General features: G+C 32.5%; 3 protein-coding genes across 5 annotated transcripts; 2 read left to right on the forward strand and 1 right to left on the reverse strand.

The window, feature by feature from the left end:
- Window positions 1–263: 263 nt before the first annotated feature.
- PMP34 (Peroxisomal Membrane Protein 34) lies at window positions 264–2,415 on the reverse strand. Its single transcript, XM_090107657.1, has 3 exons — window positions 2,122–2,415; window positions 1,813–1,873; window positions 264–1,726 (listed from the first exon to the last, which is right to left on the reverse strand). Exons 1-3 carry the CDS (start codon window positions 2,176–2,178, stop codon window positions 1,005–1,007), a joined length of 840 nt encoding a protein of 279 aa, XP_089963783.1. The 5' UTR covers window positions 2,179–2,415; the 3' UTR covers window positions 264–1,004.
- A 1,886-nt stretch (window positions 2,416–4,301) lies between these two features.
- On the forward strand, window positions 4,302–18,364 carry Strump (WASH complex subunit strump). Of its 3 annotated transcripts, XM_090107676.1 has the most exons (12): window positions 4,680–4,706; window positions 11,410–11,618; window positions 11,824–11,926; window positions 12,057–12,248; window positions 12,385–12,596; window positions 12,820–14,237; window positions 14,812–15,071; window positions 15,372–15,499; window positions 16,058–16,459; window positions 16,536–16,762; window positions 17,144–17,294; window positions 18,036–18,363. In XM_090107676.1, exons 2-12 carry the CDS (start codon window positions 11,497–11,499, stop codon window positions 18,175–18,177), a joined length of 3,357 nt encoding a protein of 1,118 aa, XP_089963802.1. In that variant the 5' UTR covers window positions 4,680–4,706; window positions 11,410–11,496; the 3' UTR covers window positions 18,178–18,363. The 3 variants fall into 3 exon arrangements, with proteins under 3 accessions (XP_089963803.1, XP_089963802.1, XP_089963804.1); XM_090107677.1 differs by lacking the exons at window positions 4,680–4,706; window positions 11,410–11,618 and adding an exon at window positions 4,302–4,438 and having other exon boundaries at window positions 18,036–18,364; XM_090107678.1 differs by lacking the exons at window positions 4,680–4,706; window positions 11,410–11,618; window positions 11,824–11,926 and adding an exon at window positions 11,633–11,772.
- LOC149903961 (uncharacterized) lies at window positions 6,281–8,556 on the forward strand. Its single transcript, XM_090108178.1, has 7 exons — window positions 6,281–6,310; window positions 6,739–6,886; window positions 7,057–7,149; window positions 7,487–7,552; window positions 7,755–7,823; window positions 8,171–8,242; window positions 8,376–8,556. Exons 1-7 carry the CDS (start codon window positions 6,281–6,283, stop codon window positions 8,510–8,512), a joined length of 615 nt encoding a protein of 204 aa, XP_089964304.1. The 3' UTR covers window positions 8,513–8,556.
- Window positions 18,365–18,392: the final 28 nt, after the last annotated feature.

An 18,392-nucleotide genomic window follows, 5' to 3' on the forward strand; every position in this document is an offset into this window, starting at 1 on the left:
CACAATATTTATAATATTAAGATCCATTTTAACTTGCTCTGTCCGCTTTGTTTAACTATATTTGGCGATTTAGCTCAAATTAAAAAAAAATCATGATAAAAATATATATATTTTTTTATTATTTAGATTAGTGATTACAATATTGAGAAGGTGTTCAATGCAAGTACATAGTATAATGCTATACAAATTAAATTTTTCACAGTAATGCATATTTCTTCAAGACAATCCTCCATATTCTTGTATTTTAGGGATGTATGTTTTACACGGGAAAACCACTGAACTAATTTTGATGATACTTGGCAGTGATGTAGCTTATGTATCAGAATAACACATAGGCTTAAAAAAAAAGGTGCAATTACCCGCGGATTTGGCGGCAGGTAAAAACGCATACCTAGCTACTTTAGATATGTAATTTTATTCCATCTATGCTTAAACTCTTCTGAAATAAATCTCTAGGTCCAACAAGTCAAGATTATCTTACGGAACAAGTCTAGTTTCTCATAAAAAATAAACAAAAAAAACGAAAACATAACATTCGATAAAAATAAAACATAATTAAAAGTAATTGTCATGTCTAAGAATAACTTAATCACATTCACAAACTATAATAACAAACACGTTAAATAAGATACTTTTTTTTGCTGTTGGAATGTTCATAATGTAAATGTATCTAGTGCATAACTAAAATATTGTCTTTGTAACATATCACAATTCTGGTAATTACTCTTTGGTAAGTATTTGATTGGTTGAAGTTATTTCTACAGACAAAAAAAATATCTACAGTTAATTTGCCACCTATTCCCAAATTCCATTCCCATGTTAGCATAAATATTATGCTTTTAATTAAATATTTAAAATAACTAAGCTAATTACATAATGTAAAAGCATAGTTTCCTCAACCACATAAAATTAGACTTATGTAATATTGAGCATACATGATCAACTATAACAGAAATCTGAATACATTTTCAACAATATATTTGGTGCTTTAAATAGTATAAACTTCATTTTTTGGTTATTTTTACCCTCATAATTGTTAAAACTAATCTCACTATTTTTTCATAAATAAGGAACATTAATGCTGCAGTCATAACAGTTTGCATAATTTTAGTTTCCAACCCTCTAAATAAAACAAGAGGATTAGATGTAACCTCATTATACAATGGTTTTAAGCTTTTGCCCACTCTTAAACGTGACTGCACTAGTTGAATAGGATATGTTAATGTCGTTGCAATTGCTTTTGCTATTGCTCCAGTAAGGAAGGCAGAGTAAGTGTCAAAACGTTTCATAGCCACTAAGTTTCTTTTTATAGATTCATAGATCATAAATTGTATAGCTGGGTTTGATACCAATAACAATGATGGAAAAGTACCAGACCACAATCCCTTTACACCTTCATTATTATACACATCACAAAGTCCTTCAAATAGACTGTTATATGAATTCTTATTGAATTTCATTCTCATATTAACAACCCATAACGGAGATGTAAATAAGACATTGATACTGCCAGCTACAACACCAAAAAGCAAATCTTTTAATGCTGATGAATTACCCACTGATGAACGTCTCAATGCATGAAAAGTATAGAAGTAGACAAAATTTGAAACAGAGAGTGATTGCAAGACAGGACACAATCCACGATATAAAGATTCAAATCCTTCTTCTTTCGCCAATTTTAACACAAGCTCCCATACAGATCCTTGAAGTTTATTGGAGTCTTCAACTAAAACAAAAATAACCTCAAATTAAATGATTTTTAAATCATTGACTTAATTGTTTGTTTGAAGTTATGTTCAAATATTATGTTACCTTGTTGTCTTGACCGCAATGTATCTAAAGGATAAAATGCTGCCATTCCCACAACACTTCCCTGAGAAGATGTAATACATAAGTATTAATGTTTGTATTGTATACACATCTATAGCATGTGCATTCAATAGATTATTTTGTTTCATATATGCATGTCCTTTTGATCAGGAAATCCATACTTATAATATCTAAATAGACATGACACTTCATGTCTACTGTCTACAGGATAAGAAATACCTTACTTATAATAAGATATGTCCTGTCCTATATATTTTAACATTATTATATTATTTCATTGTATATACCAACCGTTGCCCCAGCCAAAGCGTGCACAAGAGTTTCATAACTTAATAGAGAAGAAGCCATATTATTCTACAAAATACTGAAAATACCAGTAATTCCTTTAATAGTGTCGAATATATTGTTTTCAATAAATATTTCAACAATACTTTCCGTTTTCAACACATTGATAATAGATCATTGAGAATTTAAGCAAGATACAATGATAATTTTAACAAAAAAATCGACAACTTGACCCTTGGAATATCGTTTTTGAAATGTTTGTTTTTTTTCAGATTTTTTTTCCCGGCATGAGTCAAGACCACAAACTGAGACAAATAAATGACATTGACATCACTGATCGTTTGTCAGTCAGAACCACAGAGCAAAAAACAGAAAGCATATAATTATCTATGCCCGCCCGAAGACGTGAAAATGCGCTGTCCACTCGGAGCAATTATCAAGCCTGGAGAAGTAACAATTAATTGAACAATATAGCACTAGTTTGGCCTTTTTGGCTTATGGCAAAATGTCATGCGAAAAAAGAGGACAGATATATGTCAGTTCGACAGTTTGAAATGACATGTGCCCATGTCAATTTGTTTCAGTGACCAGTCTGGTCACGGACGCATGGTGATTTTAATTATTATTTTTGAAGTGAAAAACGAGTGTTTTAGTTTAATTTGTTATTTTATGAAAAGAAAATTGACTAAAGATAAAATGGCTTGTGTTGTTCACGGCTGTAAAAGCCGTAGTACTGGGAAATCGGATGAAGATTGGAATTTGTCTTTTCACAGGTTAGTGTTTTGATCAATTTTTTTGTTAATTGTATTATAAATAAGTAAATTTACGTTATTTTCATAATCATCTATGTTTTATCTAACCGTAATCATTGAAATGAAATCATAATCAGCTTAGTTTTTAGAAAAAATGCAAAATATAACTTCCATAGTGTTGTGCAATTATCGATACTTGAGTAGGTACGAAGTACTTCATTGATAATGACTGCTTTAGGTTAGGAGAAAAAAAAAGGTATTTAAGTATGGATTTTATTGTTATTTGCAGGTTTCTGGCTTGAGAAAAATTAAAAGATGTTTGGGTTAAAGCTATAGCACAGAGAAAATTGGAAGCCTTCAAAACATTCTCGGCCTTGTTCAAATCATTTCGAATCAGACGGGAAGAAAAGTAAAGTACTTTGTAGAGATGCTGTGCCACAAGTTTAAGGTGGCATCTATTTTAAATAATAAATATTGAAATTTGTTAATTAAGTATCGAAATAAAATGTTGTAAAAAAAAATTTAAATTTTATTTGTTTTATTTGAAGCAATTTATTTTATACTTTTACCAATTTTTTCCTTTGGGAATGAGTTATTTTCCCGCGGTAAATTGTAGCCTATATGTTATTCTGATGTTTAATCTATAATATGTTTAATTGTAAAGTTCCATAAAAACTCATTCAGTAGTTTTTTCGTGAAAGAATAACAAATGTCCATTCTTATATATTTTTGCTTTTATAATATTAGTACCTAGGATACGATTATTGATTTGTAAAAAGATCAACCAGGTGGAAGTCAGATTCGCGCACGAAGGGTTCCGTATAATTCTATGAATGAATCTATGAAAACAGGAAAAAATACGTACCTTTTTACGAAACCATAAAAAACAACCTAAACCGAAATACCTAATAATATTTTTTTATAAATACCACTACCATACAATGCAAGGCAATGAATACGCATCGTAAATGAATAGTTCCAAATTAAACGAATCTTAAAATTTGGAATTACCTATCCATAATTCAAAATTAAAATAATCTTAAATTATCTTCAAGCAATTTTATAACTTAATTTTTTTATTTATCGATATTTTAGTATTCGATAAAGTGGCAAGCACTACCTTTTTAGAACAAAAAGTGGCTACATATGGATTTGAATGCCAAGCCGATAACAGTGTGTTGTCTCTTTCTATCGCATTAATTAGGGTATTGAATAAAAGAGAGCCACTATATAAGAAACGTTCAATTAATTGTTACTTCTCCAGGCTTGTTAATTGCTCCGAGGCTGTCCAGTTATATATATAATTTATAAAGCTTATTTACTCAATATGTATTAGCTCTCTGAGTATTTGTTCCCCAACGAGTACAATATGGAGGTCTTCAAGAAAAGAGTGAAGGGATACTTGAGCTTTCTAGGGAAGCGCGCTCCATCTTAGGTCAAGCGCTTCCGTATCATACAAAAACTTGAGCGATGTCAAGGGAAATCCGGATGGAACGAAGTGTTAAGTTGAAGAGAGACAGACAGAGAACCACGCGCACGCCGCACGGCAAAAAGTGTCGTGACAACTTTTCGTAAGAATTTTTTCCGTCTAGCAACACAACGCGCAATAAGGAACTTCGTTCCGATAAAAAAATGTATTTAATTTTGAATCGTCTAAATTAAAATGAGCATAGCATTTCTCTGGTGGAAAAGCGCCTTAAACGTCTTCTTCTTTTTTGTTTATGGCCTTCCTTCTGTGTGTTCTGTGCTTAAAACGTCGGTCGGATAAAATTTGATTTTGACATTTTTAAAAGACACAGCAGTCCTCGGCAGCAGTCAGCAGTCAGCTGTCAGCAATACTATAGTCCTTTCCACCATGTTTCCACCTAATAGCATCTACAGACGCTCCGATTTGGTTGGTGCCAACCATCCGACCACGACCAAATCGGAAAGTGTAGAGAGCGGTCGGTCCGACATAATTATTATTAATAGCATCTACAGACGCTCCGATTTGGTTGGTGCCAACCATATTGGAACCGACATGGCAACCATTCCAACATTGCTACAGATTGTCCGACGGTTGGCCTTCCAACTGTCAGTTGACCATAGAGAAATATGTCAGTTGACCATAGTACGAAGAGAATGGGCTAAATTCTACTATAGAAATAGAGAAAATTACAGTCATATGCGGCTCTTATAACTTATTTTTTAAGGTTTTTAATGTAGCCGCACTGTCAATTTTTTTTAATACTTCTAACATAATAAAATACGCTTGATTTCTGGCATCTCTATTTGCGTAATCTTTGTTACTTAAGTCCCACAAACAGGGAAAGTCTTTATATAGTTCCAGTAATTTTATTAATATGTCACGTTCGGTGACCGTAACTCCCTCGGCGTTCATGTTGACGTCCTACACCGGCGGCGTTGCAAATGTGAATGAGCCAATTACCTATATTACTCTATGGAATGAGCCGATTTGGTCGGAACAAAGCTTCCACACGTTCCAATTTGGTTGGATCGGATAGGAAGTTGGTTTGGTCGGTATTGCTGGCGCATCCGACCACGTCAAACCAATATTAATAATAATTATGTCGGACCGACCGCTCTCTACACTTTCCGATTTGGTCGTGGTCGGATGGTTGGCACCAACCAAATCGGAGCGTCTGTAGATGCATTAATATTGGTTTGACGTGGTCGGATGCGCCGGCGATACCGACCAAACCAACTTCCTATCCGATCCAACCAAATTGGAACGTCTGGAAGCTTTGTTCATGAGTTAAGATGATTTCTGTGACACATCGATTTTTGACACGTGTAGAGATGTCTTTACTGAAATCATATCAATTTTTTCCGATAATCGATAATATTTTATATGGAAATTAAATCGATTTGAATAAAGTACCAAAATTAGTTTTTTCGGCATTTCGCCAACAATTAACTAAGGAAACTTAGCAAACAACAGCAACAAAAAGTCAACAATAACAATTAGTAACAATAACAGAATACCACGTAAAGTATCAATATAAAAATGCAACTTGTATACAAGACTGACGCACTCGTACAGACGATTGACTCGATTGACAAACGATCACAAGATAGGCGCCGATTATATGATTTTCCAACTCTATGATTTTTCAACGATCCATTTCATGTACACGAATTGCGTAGGTATTATATTTTTGTGTTATTTTATTTTATTTTTCATTATATTAAACTAAACAATACTGTTTTTGATTTAAATAAGCTTAAGATGTTTCATTTTTATATTTTTGGTAATAATGCCGCCATAAAATATGATATTATGCACTAAAATTATTTTGGCGTTTTGAACATAAAATACGTAATTCGGAACACGATGAAGTGTCACAGGAATCATCCTAGTTGAAAAGGACCACAGAACACTAGTACCAGGGCCCTGACAGCCTAGTTTCAAAATGGCTAGTTGTGGCGCTGCATTACTTCCTGTACTTTTTTTTTTTTTCTACTTGTTTCCGGCTACGGCGCCATTTTGAGAAGCCATGTTATGACAAATGACAATTGACATTTATTTGAATGAAACGACCATTGTGTCTATAATTTAATTATTTTTTCTCGATTTTCACAATATAATAGACTTAAACGCGCAGCTGCTTATGTACCATTACGTTTTATTAATAACGCGCGAAATAAAACTAATAAGTGGACAGGCTTCTACTAGTCTTTATAGTGTTCCACTCACCACTGTAAAGAAGTGCTAAATTTGCCATGGGACTATTAAAGTGCTGTGTCGGTGGTTGCACCGCAACCAATGCGACGAATCGGCTTTTTTGTTTTCCGCAGAATGATTATTTGAGGAACCTGTGGATGTCCTTTCTGGTGCCCACTAATTCCTCCCTCATCGGATTGTCGAAAGATCAACTTCGACACAAACGCGTTTGTGAGAAACACTTCGATAGATATCAGTTCGAATGAAGAAGGCAAGAGGCTTAGGCATTCATACCCATGCCTATTTACGGATGACGAAATAGCGCACGGCGTGCCCCTGTCTTCCAGTGAAACTGGTGAGTTCTACCTGGAGCTATAAATATTATGATTAAAAATTATGTAAATAGCTGATATTTGGTAAGACAGGTTTCATGGCTCCAAACAAATACTTTGACATACTTTACATACCTTCTATTTGTGTTTGAATTATATTTTTAAATGTTACATATGTATTTACTTGTTACAGTACAAAATGCACTGAGTGATCACAATTATCACAAAGTGGAATCAGATGAGAATGAAAATGTTACAGATAATATGTTGGTCATTGGAAGGGCAGGTATGTATTATGCACTCAAATTTTTATTTAAGCTATCCTATAATATGGTATTATGTATATTTAACATAAATTATAATATAGTAATCAGGACAGGATTTTATAAGTTACGAGCTGTGCTCCAAGGTTTCACCCGCGTGGCTCCGCTCCTTTTGGTCTTAGCGTGGTGATATATAGCCTATATCTTCCTCGATGAATGGGCTATCTAACACCGAAACAATTTTTCAAATTGGACCAGTAGTTCCTGAGATTAGCGTGTTCAAACAAACAAACAAACTCTTTAGCTTTATAATATTAGTATAATATATAGTATAGATTTATATAAGTTCTTTGGTTTTAGGTGATGATTATCATGAACATCCATCATGCATTCCAGCTATTCCAGTTGTTATGAAAAGACCTACAGGTATGTGATTTATGATAGTTTATAGGTTGATAAATCCTTGTTTGTAAATTTTAGTAAGTTTTTTATTCATGTTCTCAGATTTTACTATAAAGCTGTTTTTAAGAGAATTCCATTAGCTGTTATTAGATTCAAAGTTGCATATGTATGTAATGTTTGTAGGTACTTTATATTTAAAAGTAATTGTTTTGTTACCGATTTACAGATATGGCAGACCAAACTTCATGTTCCTTATGCAAAGAAATAGAATTTCATACTCTTTGTGAAGATGCAGGTTAGTATTTGGTTTTATTTACTGGTTAACTTTGATTTTATTAGTGCAGATTGCAAGAGACATGGGATTTAGAAAAAGGTTTTTTTTTAAGGTTGACAGATGCTAAAAAATGTGGTGTTCATAAATTATATAACACATGTAGGATCACACAATATGTATAGTGTGCACTTGCACTATCTTTAAGTTTGTGGTTACTTAGATAATATGTTTATTGTATGTGACTTATCAATCTCACAGTTAAGCTGCCATTGTTTAAATCTGGGGCTTACAACATTTGAATAGGAACTGTGGAATTGTCTTTGTATGGATGGGCTCACTACAAATACTAAAATAACTTTTATTTTCAGGAAATATAACTGAACCCACAGTAGAAGAAAAAACTACTCATGAAAATAAGAGTATCATACAAAAGCGTAAAGGTGATTTATTATTAGTAATATAATGTACATTACAAGTGCTTTTCACATCTCTTTCAGTGATAAAATTATTATTATTAACCACACCACCACAATGAATCATCAAAATAAATTGTAACATAAATTTTGTTTTCAGATTTTATGAAAAAAAATTGCCCAAAGAAAAGAAAATTTATGAAGCAAATAACCAAAATAACTGCTGATAGTTTGGGTAAAACAACCACACAAAATCTTAAACAGGCTGCTGCCTATGGAAATAATGAAGTATTGTAACTAAATTACTATTTTAAAAAATAGTAATTTAGTTTATCCAAGTTCCAAACTTATAGTGTTGTACAGGGAAGCAAGTTGTATAATACATAATTATTTAAACGATAACTGTATCCAAAACGAAATTGGGGCAAATATAAGAGAAAAAATTCAAGATTTGGAGTTTTCCTGGTTAGGGTGTCAGAAAACACACAATATGTGTTTAAAAAAAATGTTTTTAACATATATTGTTAGGCTTCATGTCCATAACTGGAGCAATATTATAAATAAAATTTTAAAGGGAGAGGATTTTAAGAGGATAGAGGAGAGATATGTGCAAAAAATGGCAGGAATCCATAAAATTGCTTTAATGAAATATAAAACAAATAAATTAAGAAAAAGAGCATTAAATAAATAAACATTGAAAACGAAATCTGTTTTATTTTTAATACCTATTCGCAATAATAACGCTTGGAGCTTACTTAATATCTAGTACTTAGTCTGTGCTAGTACGTAGTATTTTTATCGATACAATGGGCACCTCACTAAAGTATCGATAGTCAGATATAGATATCGAACTGGTAGGCAACACTACTTTTTACTGTCAAAATTGATAAGGCTACAGCAGCGCCACAACTGGCCAACTGAAACTATGGAAAACATCACTGTCGCATCTGTTACGTAGTAAAGCGTCTTATTTACGGTCCATCTTGACGTACGTCCCGCCAAGGTCATACACGATGCACGACGCAAAACGACAGTGAATAGCGTTGACGTACGTCAATAATTATTATTATTATCTTGCTGGATGTGCACGACCAACTTTTCATCCAGCAAGCACCCCCACCACCGCGAACGTCGTGCAGATGGACAGTGAATAGCGCGGACGTACAGCAGATTAGTGTTGCCAACAGAAATTAATGTAAATACTTGGAAACGTGGCCTATTGATATGATTTTTTTGTGATAACTTAGTGAGTACATGAGCAAGCAAGAAACGGTTATTTTTTATTTTTATGTACACAGGAAATCCCAATTATCATTACTTTTGGATCAACCTTGTACACATGGACAGTTTATATTCAGAAGTTATTATTTTAAAAGAACTCCAAGGCGAATTGTTGAATAACACAGATTTTATGCAAAAGTCCACTGCAGAAAAATGGCAATTTATTAAAAAAAATATCTTGACGAATTTGTTTGTTTAAAAAAAAATGATTAGCTATATACTCTCTCACAGACATGTATATTTAAGTAGACAACGCAAGTACCGCGATCTGTATGAAAACCAAGCGTGTCATATTTTTTGTACTGACCTTGACGCGTTATGACGTCACGAGCGCTTTTTAGTGATGTTAATTTCATTTTACGCTAAATCGATTAGGCCGCCACTCGCGCGGCGATTCTAGTATCGTCCTATCCCATCGAAGTAAATCGAAAGAAATCAGATCAAACTAGATCTATGTCTAAGAGGTAGTCAAATAAATGAATCGTAATCGATTACTAAATCGATTCAAGACAGAAAAATGATAATTACCATAGACAGAGGGATGATAAAATAAAGTTATAAACCTTTTAATATTCTAACAAGTAAACTAATGTGTTTTAGCTTTTTCTTACATATGCCCATTGAGTTACCATGTACTACGTACTAGAGAGGCCATCGAAAGAAAGTAATGAAACTGTCAATCAATCAATCTTTATGTCCCGTTGCATCGATCCATTTTCCTTTTATGTTCGGGTTACTTGGAAAACTGAAAAAACAAACATAGTCTAAGCAATAAGGAGTTTTCTTAAAAAACTCCCAAGATGACACTTTAACTAATGGCGTCCATGTCAAAATATTTATTTTTAGTACCTTTGTATTAAAATACTTAAAAGTTCTAGGTCAAGTCGTATTAAATGACAAAAAAATCTATGCCTTTTTTTCTGAAAAATTGCTCCTACAAATTATCATTTTTCTGTTCGATTATAAAATCGATTAGAATCGAGAACTGTTGCATCAAATGAACATCACTAACCACAAAATTGGACAGAAAAATGACAACAGAAAAATGAGAAGACGCTATTCATTGCTTGTTATCATACGACGCGATCTTTACCGTGCCAAGTAAAAGCCGCAATGTATTCCGAATCATTTCGTATGATTTGGTATCCGTGTTTGTCACGATCGTTTTCCACAGATATTCTTTATTTGATTTTAAAATAAATAGTGCATATTCTGATTAGAAAATTACTTACCGGTGGAAGGAAACATCTCTGCTAACTTGGCCACTCACAGCTGTGGAGTTTCTACAGTTTATAACGGCGCAATTCGGCATTTTACTTTATTCAGCTTCACGTCTTTCCTTGGCGAACTGCAAGCGCGGACTGAGTGTAGGCCAGCGTCAAGTAAGTTTCAATAACGTAGTTTGGACACGGGAAGTACATACACTCGCTTAGTCTATCTTGATACATGTCTGTGTACTCTCTGTTCCCGCCACTTTAGCATTTACTGAAAGAGTCTTTTCGGTCATGAATGTGAAGTAGCGGGAAGAGAGAAACCGAGCTTCATTAAAAATTAATTAAAAATGAGCTCTTGAAATATATAAATTTAGATTTGGAATGTTTGGATTCATATAATTCATTTAAAAATAATGAAAAATTCTTAGTTACTACAAAAAGTACAAAAAAATACATTTTTAAAAATATTTATTTACTCTATATATACCTCCTTTAAAATCAGATATACTCTATTTCTTCAAATAAAAGTTGGCAACCCTAGCCATGCTTGATGCGCGCACGATCGTCAGTAGGATACATCCAGCACCGCGGCCTTGAGCCGACGTACGTCGGGGATTGACCGTGAATAAGACGCTTAACTAATACTTAATCTGTGACTAGTACTCCTAGCCTGTGCTCCTAGCGGAGAAAAGGACTATAATTTCAATATTTCATGATTATGTTTATTATTTTCCATATTCATTAATCGTTGTGTGTTTTTCAAATGATAAATTGCAAAACATAAAAATGAGGGTGTTTTTAGCGGAAGATAATCTTTGTGCGCAAAATTTATTAAAGATAGTTTCTCATGGAAATGCTATATTAGCTGAAATATTAAGACTGAAAGATCACATTCCCTACATGTATTTGTAATTATCAAACACTTTTTATTCCATCGGTTGTTTCCCTGTACTTAGTTTTTTCGTTTTTATCATATATCCTTTTTATTATTAAAACAGTTTTTTATTATAAAATGAACAAGCACATACTTATAAAAAGAACTTTCACTGATGGTTTTTGCAAGTATGTATAATATTAATCTTATATATATCTATCGTTATATGTTCGTTTTAGATTTGAGAATAAGGAGATACAACAGCGATATCAGGATGTAATCATGGACTTTAGCTACTTTAAAATATCAGACATTCAGGAAAAGAAAATTTCTTCTAATCTGGTATTCATTGATATTATGTACTTTTTTTTATATAGACACAAAGTATTTTATTGCATTCACTACACCATAAAATTAAACACAGATTTTCAACAAGAAAATATATTTAATTAATTATGATTTATATTTATAGAAACTACAAGATTTGGATGATGACTTAAAAGAAAAATATCTGGAGCTGATAACACGTTTCTATTTACTTTTCGAAAATATTTATCAATTTATTATTGATTTAAATTCATTTGTTGAGCAATTGCATGATGGTGCTTTCATTCAACAAACTATGGATACTGTCCTAAGAGATATAGAAGGAAAACAATTGCTTGTGAGTATTTAGCCAGCTAAGATGTGTCAACACCTTTATTGTTTACAAGTTTATTATGAATTTTAATAATGAAAAAAACTATCAAAATAGTGAATTTTTGCAGTATTCATACCATCAAAATACAATTAATTTTCAGTGTGAATCTCTGTACTTATATGGTGCAATGCTACTGTTATGTGACTTATATATCCCGGGTGCAGCTAGAGAGAGACTATTGGTTGCATTTTACCGATACAGCACAAATCAGTCTCAATCCAATGTTGATGATGTCTGTAAGTTACTAAGGGACACTGGTTATGACCAAGTGCATGGAAAACGACCATCTGATTATCCTGTTGAATATTTCAGGTACTTAATTTTTTATTTTATATTTAGAAAGACAATCATTCTGTGGTTTTTAAACCAATTTAGTGTTTTTGGAAAGAAGATTTAATTTTTGAACATTTGTAACAAGTAAATTCAAAACTACTCCAAGCCACAGAGTCAAGCTAATTTATGTTACATGCACTCACTATGAAAATGAAATAATATATTTTATGCAGTTTTTAAAATATGAATCCAATTTTTACAGTCGTGTACCTGTCCACCCTGACTTTATTGAGAAAGTAGTTGGCAAATTGCGATCAGAAGACATTTATAATCAGTTGTCAGTCTACACTATACCTGAACATCAAGCTTCTGCTCTGGCTGCACAGGCTAGCATGTTAGTGGTGTGTCTATTTTTTGCACCACATTATTTGCATGGTGATATGACTAAGATGCGGGAAATTGTAGATAAATTTTTTCCTTGCAATTGGGTTATACCCATATATATGGGAGTAACCCTGAGTGTGTTTGATTACTGGGAAAATTTTAAAGCTGCTAAAACCTGTCTGAATAATACATGTAATACTAAAATGGTAAAAGACATATTTTCGAAAAGAGGAAGTTCTGTACCATTATTAATTACTAAAACTCATCAGCTACTTAAGGAGGGAACATTGACTGACGACTTTGTACTAGATAATGTGAATAAAATACTTAATGTAATCTTGAATGCAAACCATGTATTAAGATGGCTTTTGTTACATAACACTGATGTGATATTTTTTGATAACAATAAAAAAAGTAAACAAATGAAGGATTTGGTTATAAAAGAATCTGTCTATGATCCTCTGCAATTGTTAGAGTTACTTATAAGTACTGCTGAGTTAGAGTTGAAAGTCAGAGAGTTTTTAAAAAAGTTGTTGGATAGTAGAAGTGAAAGTTGGAATACAAATAAAAATCTTGCACTCGAGTCTTTAAACAACTTATCTGAATTGTTCACTGGCAGTAAGTCATTCACAAAAGTTGCTGAAAATGAACAATTGAAGGTCTGGTTTGCTAACATTGCTAAGCAGGTATCGTCACTCAGTGATCAAATTACCCCAAAGTCAATAAAAAAAGTAACAAGACTTATACAAGTATTAGATGATGTTGAAGAATTTCATGGCATAAAGAGTACTTCTACAGTTGTCCAATTACTAACTGAAACTAAAGAAGCTTTAAAAAATGTCCTCAGAACAGCTTCATTAAAAGATGATTCTTTGGTGACATTAGAAACTGTTGCAGACTTCAGTTATGCTTGGTGCACCATTGATCTGTATACTAATTACATGCAAGGTCGTATTAAAGAAAACCCAGCTGTCACAAGCAGATTGAGAGCATTATTTCTAAAATTAGCTAGTGCAATGGAAATTCCTCTTCTACGAATTAACCAAGCAGAAAGTGAAGATTTAGTTTCAGTCTCGCAATATTATAGCAATGAACTCATTAAGTACATTCAAAAGGTGTTACAAATAATTCCAGAGATGGTATTTAGTATAGTTGAGAAAATAATTGAATTACAAACATGGTCCATTATAGAACTGCCAACACGTATTGATAAGGAGAAGTTAAGAGATTATGCACAACTCGATCACAGAATGGAAGTTGCTAGACTTACGCATTCCGCATCAACATTTACGACAGGCAAGTTAATTAATATATATTTTAAATTTTAATTAATTATGGAGAGTGGTTTATCGGCCCATATTCTTGGCCCGTAAAAATTTGTTTAGAAAGAAAAGTTGAATCATCAGGCGGATTGCCCAACTCAGCCACCCTTGATCCGGCCAGAATGATCGAATTTTTTCTGTTCTTTCAGTTTTATGTAGTTTTATGTATGATAATTAACAACCATCTCAACCAATACGAAACATTTTTCAATGATTACATGTAATGATGGAACACGACGTGAAAGGATGCGGATTCGAGTCCCGCGTCTTGATCGATTTTTTTTCAATTCTTTATAAATTTATATTTATAAAGTGTTTGAATGCCATAAAACCAATAGTATCAAATTCATGATTGTGTCGATCATGCTCTTATAAAATACGTAACTAATAAAATTCCTCCAATTAAACCCTATGTATTTATTTCCGATCTAATAAATTACTATTAAATATTTTTATTTCATCTTTTTAATTAAATTAAAAGCTTCGGCTAAAACTAGGAAATGTTAAAAGCATCTGCAACATAATCTAATAAACATTCGAAAATACAGGTATTTTAGATATGAGATCTACATTAGTTGGTGTTATAAGAGTTGACCCAGCAGAGCTTTTGGAAGAAGGCTTACTAAAAGAATTAGACAAGCATGTAAGCAAAAAGTTTGTTGAATTCCTTGAACCTCAAGTGAAAAAACCGAACAATTTAATTTCGAGACTGCAAAAATTGGCTGATAGCATGGAGGGCTATAAAAGATCATTGGAATATATTCAAGATTACATAAATATTCATGGATTAAGAATATGGCAGAAACAGGTAAGGATCATTTAATTGTATTGACTAATAGTGATTATTATTATTTTTTGTGTAATAAGGCTTAATGTGTGCATGTGGGAAACGATTAACGCATCTGTCGTAAATATTTACGTTTATCATCAAGATTGTGTTTACGAATTACGATGTTTATAAATTGAAGCAATTTTAATATAAGTAAATATTGAAGTAAGGACAGTTTCATCATCGATCCGCGGTCTCTCTTAATCTCGATTATTTTAGTAAAAATATTAGATTATTTAGTCGTATCGTGATTGAACTCTTTATTATTTACACTAACAGGTTTCAACTCTGATTAATGAAAACGTTGCTAAAGAAATAAGCATACGCAAGGGAGTAGCTTTGTATGGACCATCGGCAGGTTTTATGGGAAGCCTTGCGAAACAAATTTCTCAACTGACTGATGCTAGGTAATACAATTAGTGTTATACTTTACTAGCTGCGCTTCGCTTAGCGACTGTTCACTGTTGGTCTTAGCAAAATGATATATAGCCCATAATAGCCTTCCTCGATAAATGGGAATGAGAATTTTTCAAATCGGACCAGTAGTTCCTGACATTAGCGCGTTGAAACAAATAAACAAACTCTTCAGCTTTATAATATTAGTATAGATTACATAGGAGTTGAATTGCTTAGAGGGCAATTGCTTAGTAACAATGTCCTGTACTTTCTATTTTTATTTCATTTAGCACTAATAAATCCAATAAAGATATTTGCTTATTTATATTACCATAATATTATAGATGTGTGAAGGAAATACATGGAGCAGGTCCAGGATACTTAAATACATATTTCCGAATTTGGTTCTAATTTGTTTGTGCATGATATTATTTGGAACCAAAAAGTTGAGCGTAGAATAAAGATAACTTCTTTCACCAGGAAAAACACCTGAACAGAGAATTTGCATAAGTTGAACGTTGAGACTACAGTTTGTTTAATTAAAAATATTTCTCTTTTGTTATTTTCAGAGTAAGCACGTACATAAATGTTTGTGCAGCTTGGTTTGACATAAAAACCAATTCTGAAGTAGTGAACACAAAAACATTCTCCAAATTGAATGAAGCCATAGGCGTGGTTGGTCTTCATGGTCTGGATACATTGTACGGTCATATGATCAAAAACCAGCTTCAGCAAATACAACATATTCTTCGTACGACTCAGGAGAAAACAACATTGATTAATAAAAATGTAGATTTGAAAGAAATAGAACAAGTAACTCTTAAAAATTATAAGACTTTTCAGCAGATAGCAGATATTTTGCTAGCAGTGGGAAATTTGCAGTTGTTAAGAAAACATATAGCGTACCAGTTAAATACAACTTGTAAATTTGATTCCGCTCATTTAGAGGCGTCTTTACGGACGATGAATGAGTAAGTAAAAAGGAAGTGCAAGGTTATTCAGATTTTATATAAAAATTATTATCTTATTTATGAATCTCATTTACAGATGTTTAATCAATGAATTGAAGAAAACTCACAATTTAGAATCTAATCCCAACTGCTTAGCGTTGATGAGAGAGCTTGACCAATATTTAGTAAGGTGTGGACAATTTAAACCATTCGAAAAGATTTACATTAAAAATCCACCAGAATTCAATAGTGTTTATATGGGCCACATGATAGCACTAGTTTTGATTGCACAATTGTCCAAACTGCAACTGTGTTTTACTTCAGGTAAGAATAAATTTAATACATAAAAGGCTAAGCGAATAGATTTTAATGTTAGTAACAGTCTGATAATTAGGTAATTAATTTATAAGTTCTGGCACACATATTATGCACTGTGGAATATTATTATGGCATTTTAATACCTAGCAGAAAAGTTCATGTGGTTCATATTCTTTCACAGTAGGTAACCAAACTGCGAATAGGTTACCAAAGCCTAGGTACCTATTTTACAATATACGTTTTTTCCCAACGATATAATTAAAAACATTTTACGTAAAAATGTAGGTCTTCAGTATATTTGAATCCAAATAAAATGAAATATGTAGGATAATCCTAATTAAAATATAGATCCAAGAGACCATTCTAATTATGGAAAGTTTGTTTTAGGTGATTTAATAACGAAGAAACCTGGTGAAAATATTGACGGATATCCATTGATCATTGGCGCTTATACAATATTGCGTCAATCTAAATCAGAACATATGGATGATTTTTTGGATTATTTATGCAAATATGTAAAAGTAGTTACTCTTAACAGGTATGCGGTATACTAGCACTGATGTATTGAGTTCTTAAGATAATTAAATTTTAAATCGATAAAAAAGTTTTGGTGGTGTGGTGTTCACGCTTATAGCGCGCTAGGCACGCTCGCTACTAGTTCACGCGAGTAGCGAGCAGAAATATTTAACTAAGAAAATTCGTTCGTATTGAAAGCTGTTTCAAAATGTATCCGTTGGAAATTTTTTCAATTATTCTACACATTGGTGTACCCCTAGAATAATTGACGCCAATGCGTAACCCCGGATTGCCGAAAGACGCGAGTTCGAGTCCAGGCGCGTGATCGGATTTTGTTCTGTTCTTTAAAAAGCATTTAAATGATATCTGTTACTGTTGAAACCCGTTTCCTATTACAACACATTTTCCCTAGTTAATATAGGTGGGATTGTCTTTGACACTATTTTTGTGTATCTTCTTAAACATATTTTTCGAATACTTTTTATCAATATTGCCGAAAAGAATTTAGCTCTAACTAGGGATAACCGAAAACGGGTTTAAATTGTAACACCTTCATCGCACTCTTGCGAAGCCCGGCCCGAAGCCCGTGCGGGTAGCTAGTAAGTAGTATGTAATAAAGTACAAATAGGTTAAAATCTACTTATGCTTCTTCATTTGTCATATTTTTTTAATGTTTGAAAAATCAATAACTGAGTTTTCAACTGATTTATGTAATATATACTTTTTTTAACCTATTTTATTCATGTTATATAATTCTTTTCAGGATAACAACTTCAGAGAATGGTTATGAAGGGCCATTAGTAACAAGATTTTTACAAGTATTTTGTGAAACATTTGGTTATTCATTCACAAATTTGGAAGATAAATTGCCACTAGCATTATTAACTCATTTACCCCAAAAGTAATCAAATAATGTTTTCTGCAAATCATTTATTTATCACGTAACTATAAAGGACTTTTATTGCAATATTTTATATGTATTATTTTATTGAATAAAAACATATTTATATAATCAATAAATATTATTCATATGTATTTGTTTCATGCTCCAATTGTTCATCGACAGTCCAGAAAAACTTTTAACCCAAAACAAGACTAGAATGAACAAACTTATCTGTAT

This window comes from Colias eurytheme, chromosome 12 (genome assembly GCF_061535395.1).
Source record: "Colias eurytheme isolate Ceu_HAF_F1 chromosome 12, ilColEury1 Martin Lab GWU primary, whole genome shotgun sequence".
Classification (NCBI taxonomy): domain Eukaryota; kingdom Metazoa; phylum Arthropoda; class Insecta; order Lepidoptera; family Pieridae; genus Colias; species Colias eurytheme.